Source organism: Ananas comosus, linkage group 18 (assembly GCF_001540865.1).
Source record: "Ananas comosus cultivar F153 linkage group 18, ASM154086v1, whole genome shotgun sequence".
Taxonomy (NCBI): domain Eukaryota; kingdom Viridiplantae; phylum Streptophyta; class Magnoliopsida; order Poales; family Bromeliaceae; genus Ananas; species Ananas comosus.
This window is the reverse complement of record NC_033638.1, coordinates 572,970-589,620: the sequence shown is the minus strand read 5'-3', so window position 1 is coordinate 589,620 and position 16,651 is coordinate 572,970. Positions and strand designations below refer to the sequence as shown.

At 32.9% G+C, this 16,651-nt stretch overlaps 1 protein-coding gene across 1 annotated transcript; it reads right to left on the bottom strand.

Moving 5' to 3' along the window:
• LOC109723922 (novel plant SNARE 13-like) lies at window positions 880–6,472 on the bottom strand. The gene is made up of 11 exons (XM_020252435.1): window positions 6,451–6,472; window positions 6,263–6,331; window positions 4,659–4,751; window positions 3,596–3,689; window positions 3,472–3,509; window positions 2,481–2,581; window positions 2,140–2,219; window positions 2,005–2,061; window positions 1,786–1,878; window positions 1,634–1,708; window positions 880–1,183 (listed from the first exon to the last, which is right to left on the bottom strand). The coding sequence occupies exons 2-11, from the start codon at window positions 6,319–6,321 to the stop codon at window positions 1,067–1,069; spliced, it is 807 nt and encodes a 268-aa protein (XP_020108024.1). The 5' UTR covers window positions 6,322–6,331; window positions 6,451–6,472; the 3' UTR covers window positions 880–1,066.

The window sequence follows — 16,651 nt, the reverse complement described above, 5'->3', positions numbered from 1 at the left end:
CTTCCCCCAGTTGTGTGGAATTTAGACATATCCCTCATCTCATCTTGATATGTAGAGCTACTAGATGAAGTACTATATAAATAGTGTTTTTAAGAAAATTTGTGTTGTTAATATCATAAATTCTCTTATGTTTGAATTGTTGCAGTATAAGTACCGTACTTTTTCAATCACCAAAGTGATCTGCTAAAAGCAGAAGCAAAAGAATGATGGAACACTCTAATTACATTAACCCATGAATGAAAAATGCTAAGTCCAAGGATCCAAGTGTCTCCAGGTTTGGTGCTCCAAATTCAGACTATTTACCTCTTCTTTTTTTATACTCAGTGTCAACCGATTTCGGAACTAGGGACCATTCTACAGCTAAAATTCAGCATTCCTAGTCATATGGATATTTTATAATATTGTCTTTATATGTTATTAATGTGTTGGCAAATTCATGTGACATTTCAAACGGCATGCATAATCCAATCACAACTCTCGACATCATAGGTGCCAAGACAATAACAATATATAAAGCCAACATAGTGAGGGATCCAAAGCATTTTTATATTTTTATATATAATAAGCCGAACTTAAATTTTTATTATTTTTTTTAAACTTGTTAGATATAAAAGATAAAAACTTTTTTTAATATTTTTAAAGCTTCATAAAACTATAAGCAATACATACGACCAAAATAATTGTATAATTAATAACTTAATTTGAAGAGAAGAGTTTATTAAACTATTCGATACAAATTTAAGGAGTCTAATTGCCAAATTGAAAATTCAAGTGTCAATTAGTAAAAAAAAAAAAACTAAAGTTCAGGGATTAACTTAGAAGACTACTCCAATACTGCCTTATTAGTATTAACATAGAATTCCACAAAAGAGAGCACCACAAATACCTCAAATCAAAAAAACAAAAAAGAAAGAAAGAAAGAAAAGGGGTAAGATATGTTATATGTACAGAACAAAAAATAATAAGATTTGCGAGGCTCGCGAATTATGTTTCTTGAAGATAAGAAATAAAATGGTTGCTAAGAACCTAAATCCGAATGCAAGCGAACGAGCCTACAAATTCTTACTTACGAAGAATACCGAAAGCCTCTATGAGACTTAGCTGATAACAATCTCCTGGTGGTTTGCGGAGGCGGTGTCAATCCATGCATATCTTTGGCGTTCTCATTATGCGAATTTACAACCTGAAAAAAAAAAAGAAAAGAGTAAAAGAAGTTTCGGAAACGGAAAACAATTTAATGATATGAAGCAAATGTTGAGAACATTGTTAAAAGAAGTTAAGCAGAATATTACGTAAAACATAAACTAATGCTAAGTAATCGTTGATAAAGGTAAATAGAAGTTATTGCAGAATACATCTTTGTTAGTTTAGAGGAGTTATAAACACGTTATAAACACCCCTCGAGTTAATGAAAGAAATAAGGAATGCAGTACAAGATGCTTCAACATCCAATCATGCCTAGTTTAATTTTGCATAATCACTTATAATTTGAGTATCTTTCGAATATCATCACTTAAGGTGTTATACTCATATTTATTATTTACAAATATACAATCATTTTTGCTTTGCATTTTAGCTGATCAGCTGAGATTTTAGCATCATATATCACAAAGAAAGCTGCGAGAGATCATACCTTGACAAGCATGATAACAATTCCACCACAAATGATCATAAATAGAAATAACATGAAGCACTTATCAGTAGCCACCTGAAAGCGAGAGTATCAGCAGAAACGACAAAGCTACTCAGAAACTATTAGCCCTAGAGTGGAGGGAAAGAGCAAACCTTACGCCCTAGTTCTTTTGCCTTTCGAGAAGCCTTTTTTATGGAAAACTGAGCCGTATCCATCTCATCGACAATGCGGCCCAAATGTTCAGTCTGCGGAATCATGCGATTACACTTTCATACTTACATCTTGAATTCATGCAATCGGCAATTGAATTGACGATGTTTATATATATTTTTGATTTTTTTTTTTCAAATAGTGTTTGTAAATACACTTACTTGGGCCTTAAGGGTTGCAGCACTTTGACCTCCTACTTCGATAGTTTGCTCCACAACCTACGAGATAACTTTTCTATCAAACCATCAGAAGTCAAGATTATGATATAGAAATTTGGCAAATCGACAACAATCAACCGTTTTGGAATGTTCGATAGCTTGGTCGATCTCATCCATCCTTTTTTTTCCGGCATAGATGAGCTCTGAATTAGACATTGCTGAAAAATTCATACAGAAGGTTCAGGAAATTAGAAAAATAGAAAAAGAAAAAGATAGGTAAGTAAATGGTACAAGAAACAAAAAGTTCGTAGTACGAAAAGTTGAGTCCACTTTTATCACATTTTGTATGTCAACACTGTCGCCATGGGCTTGTCAACATAGGCGGCATGGATCAATCATGCCGAACCGTGCTGACTGGCATGATAATCCTTGCTTAGTTGAAATTACGTGAAATTTTTGCGAGCGAAGTTGAGCTTAACCTGATGCCACTTCCAAGTTGTACCTAGAAGAATGATCACTACCTCCGCTACCCATATCAAAGATTCCTTTATCTTTTTTATTACCAAGGCTCATTTTATACCTGCATTCAAGGAGACATATACATCTACAAGTTGTAATAATCAATATATATAGAGAGGATGTATAAATTTACGATTCGACATAACTCAAGAAACTTGAAAATTTAATAATAAGCAAATTAATAACTCAATAAACTCGAAAATTTAATAATAAGCGAATTAGATACCACTAAACTCAACTAGACCAACTCACCAAAGAATGAAAAATGAATATGGTTTCAGCAAAATAATAGAGGCGGAAAAGCTAGACAGTGGCATGCAAAACTGCACATCCGTGATCAAAAATATGATTTTGAGAATATCGTGGAATGACATTAAGTTAAAATACTAGCGAACGATCAGAATATCTTTCTTCGAAAGTTTAGCATTTCAAGACCCTAGAACACCTCTCTTCACAAATCATATTTTCTCTTGTCAGAAGTAGAATATAGTGTCTTTGCAAATAAAATTCCTGAACTGTAAAATTGGATTTAGGAAGTTGATGCTAGGCATATATTCTCATTGACTTGCGCCTCAGCTGCAAATAAGTAGGCAAAAGTAGAGCCAAACAGATTCTAAGATTATAATTATCTAAGCGAGTAAAACAAATAAAAATATACCTTAAAATAATCTTTGATTTCTCTACCTTGAAATATCAATACATGCCAAATGTTTTATGCATATCTTTTGTAGGAACTATTTGTTGTAACCTTGCAAATTATGTACCATTTCATCAAACTATTCAATAAAAGAAAAATTCTAATCATAAAGAGTTGATTATGGCTTTTCTTGTCGCTTTGCTACATGATACAACTCTATATTTTTTTTGTTACAAAACTAGATGGTTTATGCAACCACGTGCATTCGTACACAATATAATGCAAATATTAGAGAGATAAATTTCATTACTTACGTTTTTCTCAACGTAACATACGAATTCAACTCTCTTATCTGCCACATGACAGATAAACTGGTTATATGTTAGTAGGAAATAACGAATCGACAAGTCGGCAAAGAAAAAGTGTTAAGTCACCAACCATTAATTGCTTTTTCTCAACAAGCTGCCAATTCACCTCTGGCAGATTTCGAATCTCCTCATCTTCAATTGCGCTGTCAAATTCTCTAATTAAACTGTAATGGACAAGTTTCGATGTCAAAAGTTCGCGTATTTGATAAAAGCTTAGACATGGCTAAAAACTTAACCTTCTACAACTAATAATGATACTGAGATTGTAGTCCCTAAATTTTTCACTCATACACGGTTGGAGAAATCTATGTTTTATGTGAAATAACCATTTTACCCCTCTCGTGAAATGGCGTCGCTATTGTAGTTTTCATGCGATAGAGTTAAGGACAGACTTTTTTTCAAATAAACCCTTAAAGCATTTATAATTTCCAAATAATTCTATCAAAATTTTATTTGGCCAAATAATTCTATTTCGTCCAATTCAGCGCTAGAATGGAAGGACAATTAGGAAACAGTGAATCATTTACAGCCTTTTAAAAAATTTTTGAGAAACAAAGTGGTAAATAATTCACCATTTCTTTTTGATTTTTTATATAGAATTCTAACAATCACATAAAAATCTCAACAAATCATATACAATTTTAACAATCCAAAAAATTTTAACAGTCTATCCATATAATTTTAACAATTAAACAGAAATTTCAATAATCCGCATACAATTCTGACAATCTCAAAAAATCCTCACAACCTATACAAAAAAAAAAGAAGAAATCTATAAACAACGATAATAATCTGAAAGCGGAGAATGATTCATTACTTTTTAAGACGGTGAACGTTTAACCGCATTTCTCATTTTTGTCCAACATGGCACTGAGTTGGCAAGAAGAGGTCTAGTTGGCCAAATAAAATTTTGGAAGGATCATTTGACCAATAAAAAAGTTTTATAGAAAAAAAAACCTCAGGTCAGTTGTTTCTAGCGGCCAAGGATGGATCACGGAATTGCGATAAATGAAAAAGTTTTAAGTACTCTGTTGCAATGTTGGTATAGTACGGGGACCATCGAAACATTTTACCACCAGGGAATAATAATAATAATAATAATAATAATAATAGAAAAAGTTTGCCAAACCCACAGCTTGCATTTCTTCATCTTGACAGTGAGTTTTTCCAGCTCTCCAAGCTGTCTGTTACTGTCTGTGATCTTGTCCAGTTTCTGGAATCCATTTCTGCAGTAAAAGCCAACAGCTTTTCCATGTAAATAATAACTGTAATCAGTGCATCATACTTGAATGTTTTTTTTTTTTGTAACAGATCTTTGAGATGCATAAAATGAGCAATAAATAAAACCAAAACGATGCCGTATTACAAACTTAAATCCAAATACTTAATCTACACAAAAAATGCCAAAAAATGTTCTTCATACGGTTGGTTTGTAATCTTCCTATATACTATAAAAAAAAAAGTAAGAATAAGTGCTACTACTGTTTCTGACAGGATGCTGCAGTAAGGATTATGAGTTGAAGTTTCAAAATAGGATTCGAAATTGAAGTCAAAGATTTAAGTGCCCGTCAACATAGGCCGTATCCACCGTGCCATATCGTGTCTATAAAATATTAGCACGATACAACCCCCGTGCTAATGGCATAGCTCAAAACCGTCTATTGTTTAAATTAGTAAATAATTCTCTCAATAAAATTCAAAAGATTTGATAAAAATACATAATAAATAGTTAGAATATTTTGTTGCGAAAAAAATAAATATTTCGTGCTATTATGTGTCGGCACATATATATATATATATATATATATATATATATATATATATATATGTATATATATATATCATGATTAATTCGCATTGGCACGGCCTGACACGCACTGTGCCATATTGTACCGGCAAGTTTTCAGTACGATCTCGTGCCACGGCAATTAAATCCTTGATTGAAGTACAACATCACATTAACCCCAACAATTTTAAAATCGGATCAAATCGGCCGGTTCGACAGGTCTGACTGTGTTTATTCTAAAACAAGTAAAATTTTAGTTCCTTCCGTTAATTGCTTTTCGAGATCAACATACTTCATGTTTCTTCTTTTTTTTTTTTATAATGCATGTGATGATCGAACTATTCATTGAATCTCACAAAAGAACACCCACCCCTTTTCAAATCTCTCCTTAAAAAAAAAAAATTAATACCAACTTCATAATTTCTATGTAAAGTCAATTTTTACTTCAAAAGACAAAAGCAACTTTCATGTAAATACTTATTTTCAATTTCCCTTCCTAACTTTTAAAAATTTATATTTTACTTCTCAAAATTTCAGAAATATTTTCAGAAACTATGACGTTAATAAAGAGCGCGAAATTATCGAAATTGTCCTTATACTTGTTCTAAAGAATTATTTTAAGGAACATTTTTGGTATATATCGTATAATATAGACGGAACAGTGATGGATCCGTGATGGACGGGACTATGTACGTTTTTAGAACTCAGAAAAAAAAAAAAAAAAGTGAAAACGCAAATATTTACATAAGATTTTTTTTAATATTTTAGCCCCCCAAAAAAAGAAAAAAAATAAATATCTTCACTATCAGATGATCACATCCACAAAACCCTAAACAAAACAAAACAAAATAATTTACAACGAAAGATGGAATCGAACAAACCCTAAACAAACAAACAAAAAAAGAAAAGAAAAAATCACAACAAAAGATCAAATGGAGCGAAGGATCTCACCGGAGAGCGCGTAAGATGTCTTGGATCTCCCCGTCGATCCTCTCCACCTCGGTGCTCATCGCGACCCCTCTCCCCACCACCACAAAAAAGAAAAAAAAGAAAAGAAAAAATCGTATAAGAATCCCTCGAAAATTCGAGAATTTGAAATCACAAAAAGACGCGGAGGGGGAGGAGGAGGAGATGAATACGAGGTAGTAGGGTTTTGATTTTGAATCTGTTTTGCGAGGGAGCAAATTTTTTTTTTTTTTATATTTTAAAATGGGGAATCGAGAAACAGAATTAACAGAACAAGCGGATGTTTTTCAAACTAATCCCTACAAAATTCTAATTCTCAAAATACCCCTTCTAAAATTTTATTTTGGATAAACTTCAAATACCATCCCTTTGGTTTCGCACTTTCTCACTTTAGTATTCTGTGGTTTAAAGCGTATCAATTTAGTACCATGTGGTTTCATTTTTTTCTTTTCGTCAGCACCTCCGTTAAATTTCTGTTAAATTATTATACAAAAAAACTTCAGATATTCATTTATAGTTTATCGAATATTCACTTTAATATCCTTTAGTTTTAACTTTGTTACTAATTTAACGAAAAAAAATAGTGAAGAGGATAACAAAAAGATAAAAATAAAACTATAGTTTATGAAAGTAATACACTTTAAACCATATGGTAGTAAAGTAAGAATGTGCAAAACCACATGAGTGGTATTTAAAATTTTTTCTTTTATTTTTTCCAGAAATCCTTATTTTGAAAAGCCATGAATCGTTCACGGTCTTTGTAAAGCAGTGAATCATTCCCCTGAGTTGGACAAAAGATGATAAATTTATGATAAACAACTATTTTTAATCTAGAGTAGAAACTAAAATGAATAATCTTTAATCTAATATTATAGAAAAAACTTTAAAAACCACCCATGTGGTTACACACGTTTTCATTTTTGTACCCTGTAGTTTAAAGTATATCAATTTCGTACGCATGATTTTATTTTTCTCTTTTTATTATTCCCTCCACTAATTTTTTTTTCATTAAATCAGTGACAAAATTAAAACTAATAGGTACTAAAGTGAATATTCGATAAACCTAGGTGGGGTATCTAAATTTTTTTGTATATAATTTAACAAAATATTGACGAAAAAAGAAAATAAAATTATAGAGTAATAAATTAATACACTTTAAATTACAGGATATTAAAGTGAAAAAACGTGAAACCACATGATGAAATCAGGGCAAATAGCCAGCGACATCAGCATGGCGTCATAGATATATAATTATCACTTTTAATTATGTTCTATAGAAAAATATACATATATTATTATTATAATATTATACTTAATTATAAAATACTTATTTCTAAGTAAATATAACTTTTTAAGTTTTATTTTTTTTTATAAGACTAGTCCATGCTAATAGAAAATAAAAATTGCTACGTTGATTTTAAGCCATTGAATTAATTTAATATGACTTGATCAAACAAATCCGGCCGGTTTAACAAAAATCAGACCAGTTCGATAGTTGAACGACCGATTGAAATGTTTCAAAGTGATTTTTTTGAATTATAAGGTTCAAAGGGTTAACTTGAGTCACTTTATAAAGAGAGTCATGGTCAGACCGGTCGAACTAGTTGGCTCTCAACCCGATTTTTAAATCATTCCCTTTTTCTTTTTATATAGCTAAGACTTATTTTTTAGGTAAAAAATCGTACTTGGTGAACTTGAGTGTGTAATTTTGGAGAAATTAGAGGGGTTTTAAGTAAAAAATCACTTTGAAAACTTGGTGAACTTATTTTTTAAATCATTCCCTTTTTCTTTTTATATAGCTAAGACTTATTTTTTAGGTAAAAAATCGTACTTGGTGAACTTGAGTGTGTAATTGCTCAAGTTCACCAAGTTCACCAAGTATAGCTAAGACTTATTTTTTAAATCATTCCCTTTCAAATTATTTGATTTGAGTCAGTCAACGACACTCTGATTTCAAATTTGAATGTGTAATTTATTTTTATAAGTTTAATTAGCATACTTCGTACAATTCTCGCAACTGTAAGTTTATTGAAGTAAATAATCAGCTTAAATTTTGAAGTCAAAATATTATTGACTAAACCGAATCACACAAATTGAAAAGATGGATGGTAAAATTGAAATTTTAAAAAGTTGGATCAAAACAGTCCATAGTTCAGATGGGTTATCTATATTTTTACTAATTTTTTTTTATTCCAAACAGCTCTTTGTCAAAAAAAATTCATTATACTATTTCTTTTTGTTTTTCTTACATTATAATATTTTGGAAAAATTCTAAATACCACCTCTATGTTTTCGCACTTTTTTATTTTAGTACACTTTGGTTTAAAGTGTATCAATTTAGTACCATGTGGTTTCATTTTTCTCTTTTTATTATCCCCTTCACTAATTTTTTTTCGTTAAATCAGTAACAAAGTTAAAACTAAAAGGTATTTAAGTGAATATTCGATAAATCTAGGTGGGGTATCTGAAGTTTTTTATATATAATTTAACGAAATGTTAACAGAGGAGCTGACGAAAAAAAAGAAAGAAACCACAGGTAGTACCCCGTGGTTTAATTTTTCTTTCTTTATTATCCCCTTCACTATTTTTTTTTCGTTAAATCAGTGACAAAGTTAAAACTAAAAGATATTTAAGTGATTATTCGATAAATCAAGGTGGGGTACCTGAAGTTTTTTATATATAATTTAAAGAAATGTTAATAGAGGAGCTGACGAAAAAAAAAAGAAGGAACTAGAGAATATTAAATTGATACACTTTAAGTCTTTAAACCATAGGATACTAAAGTGAGAAAATGCGAAGCCACAGGGGTGGTATTTAAAGTTTATCCTAATATTTTTATATCTCTCCCAAACATGCCTTAAATGTAATTAGCCTTAGTTTGGTATTGAGGCGGATCTAACGCTATTAGATAGAATGTAGTTGAGAAAAAGCATATAGGGATATGCTTCTGTTTTCTTCGATGTGACCGCAGAAAATATATCGTAACCGACTAACTGCAATATGCGGAACGTAAAATTACGTACGGAAACAAATAGGGTATTTTTTTTATCGTCGTTTCACACCGCCCGTAACACAACCTCCCCGCAATTCCAAACGAAGTCTTAATCTGGAAACAATTACTATATCATTCAGAATATGATGTGTAACACATATATTACATAATATATTATGGGAATAAGCTGTATTTTTGATAAATGTGCTTAGTTTAATAACATCCTAATTTGCATAAGAGAATTTAAAACGAAAAAAAAAAAAGCTATCTTATTTGTGGAACATTGTTTATTTAATTTCTTAAATTTAAACCAATAGGAGCATGCAAAATACTACACATATGTAGCCACCATTTTTTTTATATTAATTTTTGGGACAGTTGAATTCAATGGAATTAGGATAAAGATCTCATCTATTGTGGGATCTGGCTATTTTATTTAATTCAAATAAATATCTAATTTAAAAAATATTGGTAAAAATTGAATCCAATGAAATTGGGATAAAGATCTAATTAGAAGAAATTTAAGGGTTGTTCCGCGAAGATTTTGAAAAAATAATTTCTGCAGAAATAATTTTAATTTAAAAAATTAAATTTGGTTAAAAGGTATAGAGCGTTTGACTGAGTGAGCAAGAAAGCGATTTTTCTGATATTATTTTAGAAAATTGTTTGGCAAACAAAAAATTTTGTTTAATAATAATATTTTTTTTACTGAATTTTATTTTAAAATTTGAATTTGACTTTAAAAATTTAAAATTTGAGCTAGAATTTAAACTTTGATATTTGAATTTACTATCTAAATTTAAAGATTTAAAAAAATAAAATATTAATTAAAAATAAAGTTTTAATCAAATTTTAAGTTAATAAAATAAATAGGCATTTTTCTTTTTAAAAACATAATTTTTTTGGATTAATTTTATATAGGTCCCTACAAATATAGTGAATTACAAATATATATATGCCTACAAAGTTCAACTTTCATATGTTGTCCCTACAAAAATCCTAATATTTTCAAATATGTCCCTCTAGTTTATTACTGTTAAAGCACTGTTTATTTTATAAGTGAAATGACCTTTTTGCCTTACAAATATATCCTTCCAAAAGTCCTAGTGGTTGATTGAAGAGGGGTAAAAAGATCAATTCACCTCATTAACTATCCAAGGTTAAGTATTTTATTCATGATTAACTAATTTTTTCTAACAATATGAATATATTTGAAAATATCAGGAGGACGACATATAAAAGTTGAACTTTGTAGAGATATATTTATAATTCACTATGTTTGTAGAGACCTGTATGAAATTAACCCTAATTTTTTCGGCAAACTACTAACAGTATTAGAATTAAGGACTAAAGCATAAATAATAATATACATGAAACTCTAAGCGCAAAAGTGTTCTAAGAAGTTTACCTTTAAATCTAGCTTTACTAGTGAAATACCCGAGCGATGCTGTGGATATAAAATTATTTTTTATAATAAATTTTATTTTTTTTTAATATTTTTATTATAGTTTTATAACTCTAATTATTAATTAAATAAAATTTATATAAAAATAATTTAATACTTAAATCTATTTAAATAAAATTTATTAAAATTAGTATATGCGCAAAGTAAATTTATACAACAATTTATTTTATAAAGATTTATATGAAAGGATTTGAGATAAATCTATCAAATAATTTCATATAATAGAAGAAAGTAAAAATTGTAAAAGAAATTGTTAATAAAAAATAATTACATATATGACACATATATAGATTATATTTTTAAAACTTTAACTCCTGAAATGTAAATTTTGTATTTTTTTATACAGCGATATTATTACGTGATTTAAATTGCATCTATTAGGTTAATTTATTACGCGATTTTTTCTGTATTATTAATAAAATAAATTATATAATATATTTAATTAATTATTAATAAGATAATGTGATTAATATTTTATAGATTAGAGATTAATTTTAAATTTTTGAAGTTTAAAATTTGAACAATAAATGTTATAAATTAATTTAAAATTTTGAATTAATATAAGATTAAAATATAAAATTAACTTTAAAATTTGATTATCAAATTTAAAAATTGGGAAATAAACTGTTATAGTTAAAATTAAATTTGAAGTATCAAATTTTTAAATTCTTGATATCAAAATTGAATAATAAGTATTATATATATATATATAGATGATTGAGAGAGAGAGAGGATGAGAGAGAGAGGAAGAGAGAGACGAGAGAGAGAGAGAAGGAGCGTTTTGGGAGGGACTAGTGTTAACCTTTGGTCCCCAAACCTCCCTTTAATGTAGTAAATAAAATAAAATAATAAAGAATAGAAATAGAAATATATATACATATATTAAAATTAGTCATAAAATATTAAAAATTATTAAAAATTAATTAAAAAATAAAATTTGAGTAGTCACTTTCAAAGCGTCTTAATAGTTGAGAGGGTTCTCACACAATTTTTACCAAAATATTCTTTGGTGAAATGTATAGCAACTTTCAAAACTTTTAATTTTTTAACTAAAGTAATTTTATCAAAAACTTTACAAATCTTATTAAATTCATTAGCACTTTCATCAGATGTAGTGTTCCTGAGCTTTGGATAGGATTGGCTTCAGTATTAATGACTGGTTGACATCTCTGGAGAGTGTCAGACTCAGTCGGAGTCAATTCTGTACGAATTTGATGCAGAATTGGACTCGGCGCACTCAAATAAGCAAAACTGGAGTTTTGCCAGATTCGGGCGCCCAGAACATGATTTAGGTCGCCTAGAACTGAGTGTTAAATTTAACTGAAATTGGAGCCAATTCGGATCCTATATTCCGGGCGCTCAGAAATGGGTCCGGAAACTCTACATCGTGAATATCGTTTGCTTCGACACGTGGCAGAGTGGTAGGTGAGGTCCGCCGGAGCCATTTACGGGCGTAGCACACCGCGAGCGGAGAATCCGAGGAGAATGATTTGTGCAGCCTGGATGTTTCGGTCGCCTAGAACATGGTTCCGGGCGCCCAGAAACGCCCGTTTCTGCAGGGACACCAGATTACAGCTACTTCTCTTGGGGCTTATTTTATCCTCCCAGCAGCCTATAAATAGATGGAGGGTGACCCTGGTGTGCTCTTTTCACTCCTTCTTTGTAGTGAACCCTTGGATTTCATCTTCTACCCTCGAATTGCCATAAATTGAATCAAAATCCACAACTTCAAGCTTGATAGGTGCTGATTTTGTAGTTCTTCAGCGACGACCTCCAGTGTTTTGGCTCGTGCGCGACGTAGGAAGGTCGGATTGCGGTAAAACTTGGTTTGCTGGATTTTAGACTTCCCGAGGAATCCATAAAGCCCTAAATTGTAGATTTTGGTTGAGGTTAGCTTGGTCGAACTGGGGTTTTTCTGGACTATTGTTGACTTCGAGCTGAAAATGAGATTTTTTAGCTTTTCTTGATGCTATCTTTGTAGGCAGTGGGATTTTGGACCTGAGTCGCATCAACCATCAGTATTTGCTGGATTCAGGACTGCCCTTACCTGATTTGGAGATCGTTAGGTGAGTTTTGATATTGGAGTTGAGATAATTAAGCTTACGTGCTGATATTTTTGGTGAATTGATGGTTTTTGCTGGATTTTGGGCGAATTGTAACGTCAAGATTTTGAGGGGATTGTTGCTGGTTTGGAGGTGTTTCCAGCTGTGTTACTTGTGATCCGAGATCGAGTTGCTGCCAAAGGAATCGCGTTTGAGGTGGGTTTTCATCGGATTACCTCTAAGTAAATGAGGAAATGTATAGTCGTCATGTATGCTTGTTGTTTGATCTACAATGTGATTAGATTAAATTTAGTGATTAGCTATGACTGTAACCTGAATTTAAGCATGCTAAATAAGTGACATTTATACATGTTGGACTTGGAAACTTGACTTAGGAGAAAACCTGCGTTTTGATCCGTCATATGCTTGAACTACCAGATTTAGCTCTAGGAGCCGTGATTCGATTGTATCGTTGCAGTATCAGTGCGGTGGATACCTGGGGTAGTTTAGAAGACATTTACGCTCGTGCTGGGGTGCCGAGCTTATTTTTTTGCAGAGTCTAGCTGTTTCGGATCATTGGGTGCCGTCCGGGTTGGCGGTGGACCCAGATTCTTATTTTGGTTTCAGATTGTGCCGAGGGCACGTGGGTTTGGTTTGTAGACCTGTTTTGACCCTGTTTACATGACTTTGGCTAGTTGGAGCCTGTTTGAGCTCGACAGATATACGCTGCATACTCGGTTGGGTAGCTCCCACGAGTGTCACTCCGGAGGCGGGCGCTATGCTTTTGCGTTTGTGTCGTGCATGCCAGTTAGACTTACTCTCCACGGACTAATTAGTGTGGAGGTAGCTGGATAGTCTCAACTGGGCGGGGCGAGTGTGTTCACAGTCCCTGGGACGGGTATGTTTACAGTGTCTAAAGAGATTCGGTCAGGATTGACATTGCTACAGTAGGTCAACATAGAACATTATAGTGTAATAAATGGTAGCTGTAGATTTTTATTCCAGTATTTATTACTACCTTTGCTTCCTTCTGTAGACTTAGTGGGTGGACCGATGATGTTGAGGGCGGCACCCACCGAGGACTACTTGTTTTACAGTAGTTCTTAGACCCTGTTGTTACACCATTCTTGCAGAGCCATCGTCTTCGGCTGCTGCTGTTGCTGATCAGGATCGAGGCAAGAGCGTCGCGAGTTAGAGCCCTACCCGACGAACCGAGCTAGAGGTGCCCCTACTGTAGGTAGATGTTTTGTTTTGAGTTCATGTACATAGTATACTTAACTGGCCAGTGCGAGTAGCTTTGTATTTTTTGTATTGGACTATGTATATGGAACTCCATTTATTTAGCTTCTGTTTACTCTAGCAGCTCTATACTACCGTTTGTAGTATTGTATGGTTTACAGGTACAGCCGTCGCTTCGTATACAGAAAAAATTTCTTTGTATATGGCAGATTTGTCGGCGTGCCCGGGGAATGTGTAATCCGGGGCGTGACATCAAATTTAAAATTTTTGCTACTGGCACCATTGAGCTAAATGTATGATTTTTGGATTTTTTTTATGCTAGTCTTAGAGGAAATAGGATTTTGAACCAGGGAAGCTTACTCCAACATTGTTCACTGGATTTGGGACATTTCTCACCTAATTTGAAGGTGATTAGGTGAGTTTTGACATTGTAGTTGGTGGATGTAAGCTTAAGTGCTGAAATTTTGGGTTATTGATGCATTTTTATGCTTTTGTGTTCAGATCCTTGGAGGAAGTTGAGTTTGGACCAGAGGGTGATATTCCATCTTGGTTTACTGGTTTTGAGACTTTGCTACACCTGATTTGGGATTTGAAAGGTGAAGTTAGCATTATATTTGCGAAAAAGTTAAGCTTAAGTGCTGCATTTCGTAAGTTTGATGGAATTATAGTATTCTCGATGTGTAGAGCCTTGGAGAAGTATTGTTGCTGTTGCAGTGTGATCTCGGCTGAACCTTCTGGTGTTTTTGGGACCTTCTTGCTGCCGTGGAATTGCTTTGAAGGTGGGTTAATCATCGGTTTTGCCTCCTAAGCATACACATAGTAGACATGTATAGTTTCAGCTTCTCTATTTCATGTTTTAGCTCGAATTCATTGATTAGCATGTTAAATGAAATCTGAATTTGGAGCATACTGTAGTAATTAAATAAATATACATGTTGGACTTGGAAGTTAACTTAGGAGAAAACCAGCGATTTAACCCGTCAATTGCTTCTACTACCTGATTTAGCTCTAGGAGTGGTAGTTGATTTGTATCACCGCAGTTTCAGCGCGGTGGATATTCGGGGTAGTTTAAAATGCATTTATGCTCGTGCGGGATGCTGAGCTTGGGTAATATTCAACTGTAGATTCTACACAGTCTTTTTTATAAACTATCGGTTAGCTCCTTAAGCTTTTGTGCTTCGTATCCACGCTATTAGTGCGCATTTGATACTCAGATAGATTCTGAAGCTGTTGTGCTTCGTATTCCCGCTGTTAGTGCACATTTGATACGCAGATAGCTTCTGAAGCTATCGTGGATAGTATCCACACTGTTGTGTGCATTTGATACGCCGAAAGCTTAGGACCTGTAGTTGATCTGTATCACCGCAGTTTGTTGGCGGTAGATATCTGGGATAGTGTAGAATGCAGTTACGCTCGTGCGGAGATGCCGAGCTTATTTTTATAGCAGTGTCTAGGCTGTTTCGGACTGTCGGGTGCCGTCAAGGTTGACGGTAGACTCAGCTTGCGGGTTTTGTATCAGTTTGTGCCGAGGGTACATGAGTTTTGGTTGTTAGACCAGTTGGACCCTATTTACTTGATCATAGCCTGTTAGAGCCTGATTGAGCTTAGTAGAGATATGCTTACATACTCAGTTGGGTAGAGCCCACGAGTGCCACTCCTGAGTCGGGCTTTGTGCGTTTGCGTTGTGTAGTGTCCTGGTTGGACTTGCTCTCCACGAACTAATTAGTGTGAAGGTAGCATTTAGGATTCTACAGGCGGGATGGGTGCGTTCACAGTCCCTGGGACAGGTGTGTTCACAGTCCCTATGGATTTGGGTCTGAGGTTGCATTACTCTACAGATAGTAGTGTTGGTTCATGATAGGATAGTGGCATATAGCTGTAGATTTGTTCCAGCTTCCTTTTCTATCACTGATCTGTAGACTTAGTGAGTGAGCCGATGAGTTTGAGGACGGTACCCACTGAGGACTACTTCTTTTGCAGTAGTTCTCACGCCTAGTTGTACCCCTGCTCTATACTACTGTTTGTAGTATTGTTTGATTACCGGTACTTTTCTGTTTCGCTTCGTATACAGGAGAAATTCCTATGTATACGGCGGGTCTATTAGCGTGCCCAGAGAAACGAGTAATCCGGGGCGTAACATCATGCACAAGGTGTATATTTATATGTTAAACACTATATTGATAAGTCCATATTGTTGGAACTTAAACCCTATAATATTTTGTACATAAATTTATTATATAGTGTAAATATATCCATTAAATTATATTTTAATTTTAAATTAAGAAAATAGATTTGGTGTATGTTATATTTGTGTAGACCGAGTGCAAAGTTTTAAAAGAGAGAGGAGAGCTTAAGGACGACACGTGTCACCTCTTAACCACCTTGAGGTCACAGAACTCTCCTTTAATGGAGTAGATTTTTGAGTCTTCGTGGTGAGTGTATTATGAAAATGTTCATAAGATCGAGTTGAGAGAGAGAGAGAGAGATATATATATATTACGAGTCCAATGAAGTAATAACTAAAAAATTTTTTTAAACTAAACGCAGTTTTTTTTTTAACCTGCCTACTTAGACGAATAAACTAAACAATTTACAGTTAATTTTAGAAAAGTCACACGAGAAATTATAAATAATAG

Bases quoted from the DNA above. Each gene is read 5' to 3' on its own strand.
- LOC109723922 (XM_020252435.1), bottom strand. From the start codon at position 6,321: ATGAGCACCGAGGTGGAGAGGATCGACGGGGAGATCCAAGACATCTTA. The intron at 1,709-1,785 runs GTTTGCTCTTTC...TCTCGCTTTCAG, and splicing joins CAAAAGAACTAGGGCGTAAG to GTGGCTACTGATAAGTGCTT. The intron at 1,184-1,633 runs GTATGATCTCTC...TTTTTTTTTCAG, and splicing joins TTGTTATCATGCTTGTCAAG to GTTGTAAATTCGCATAATGA.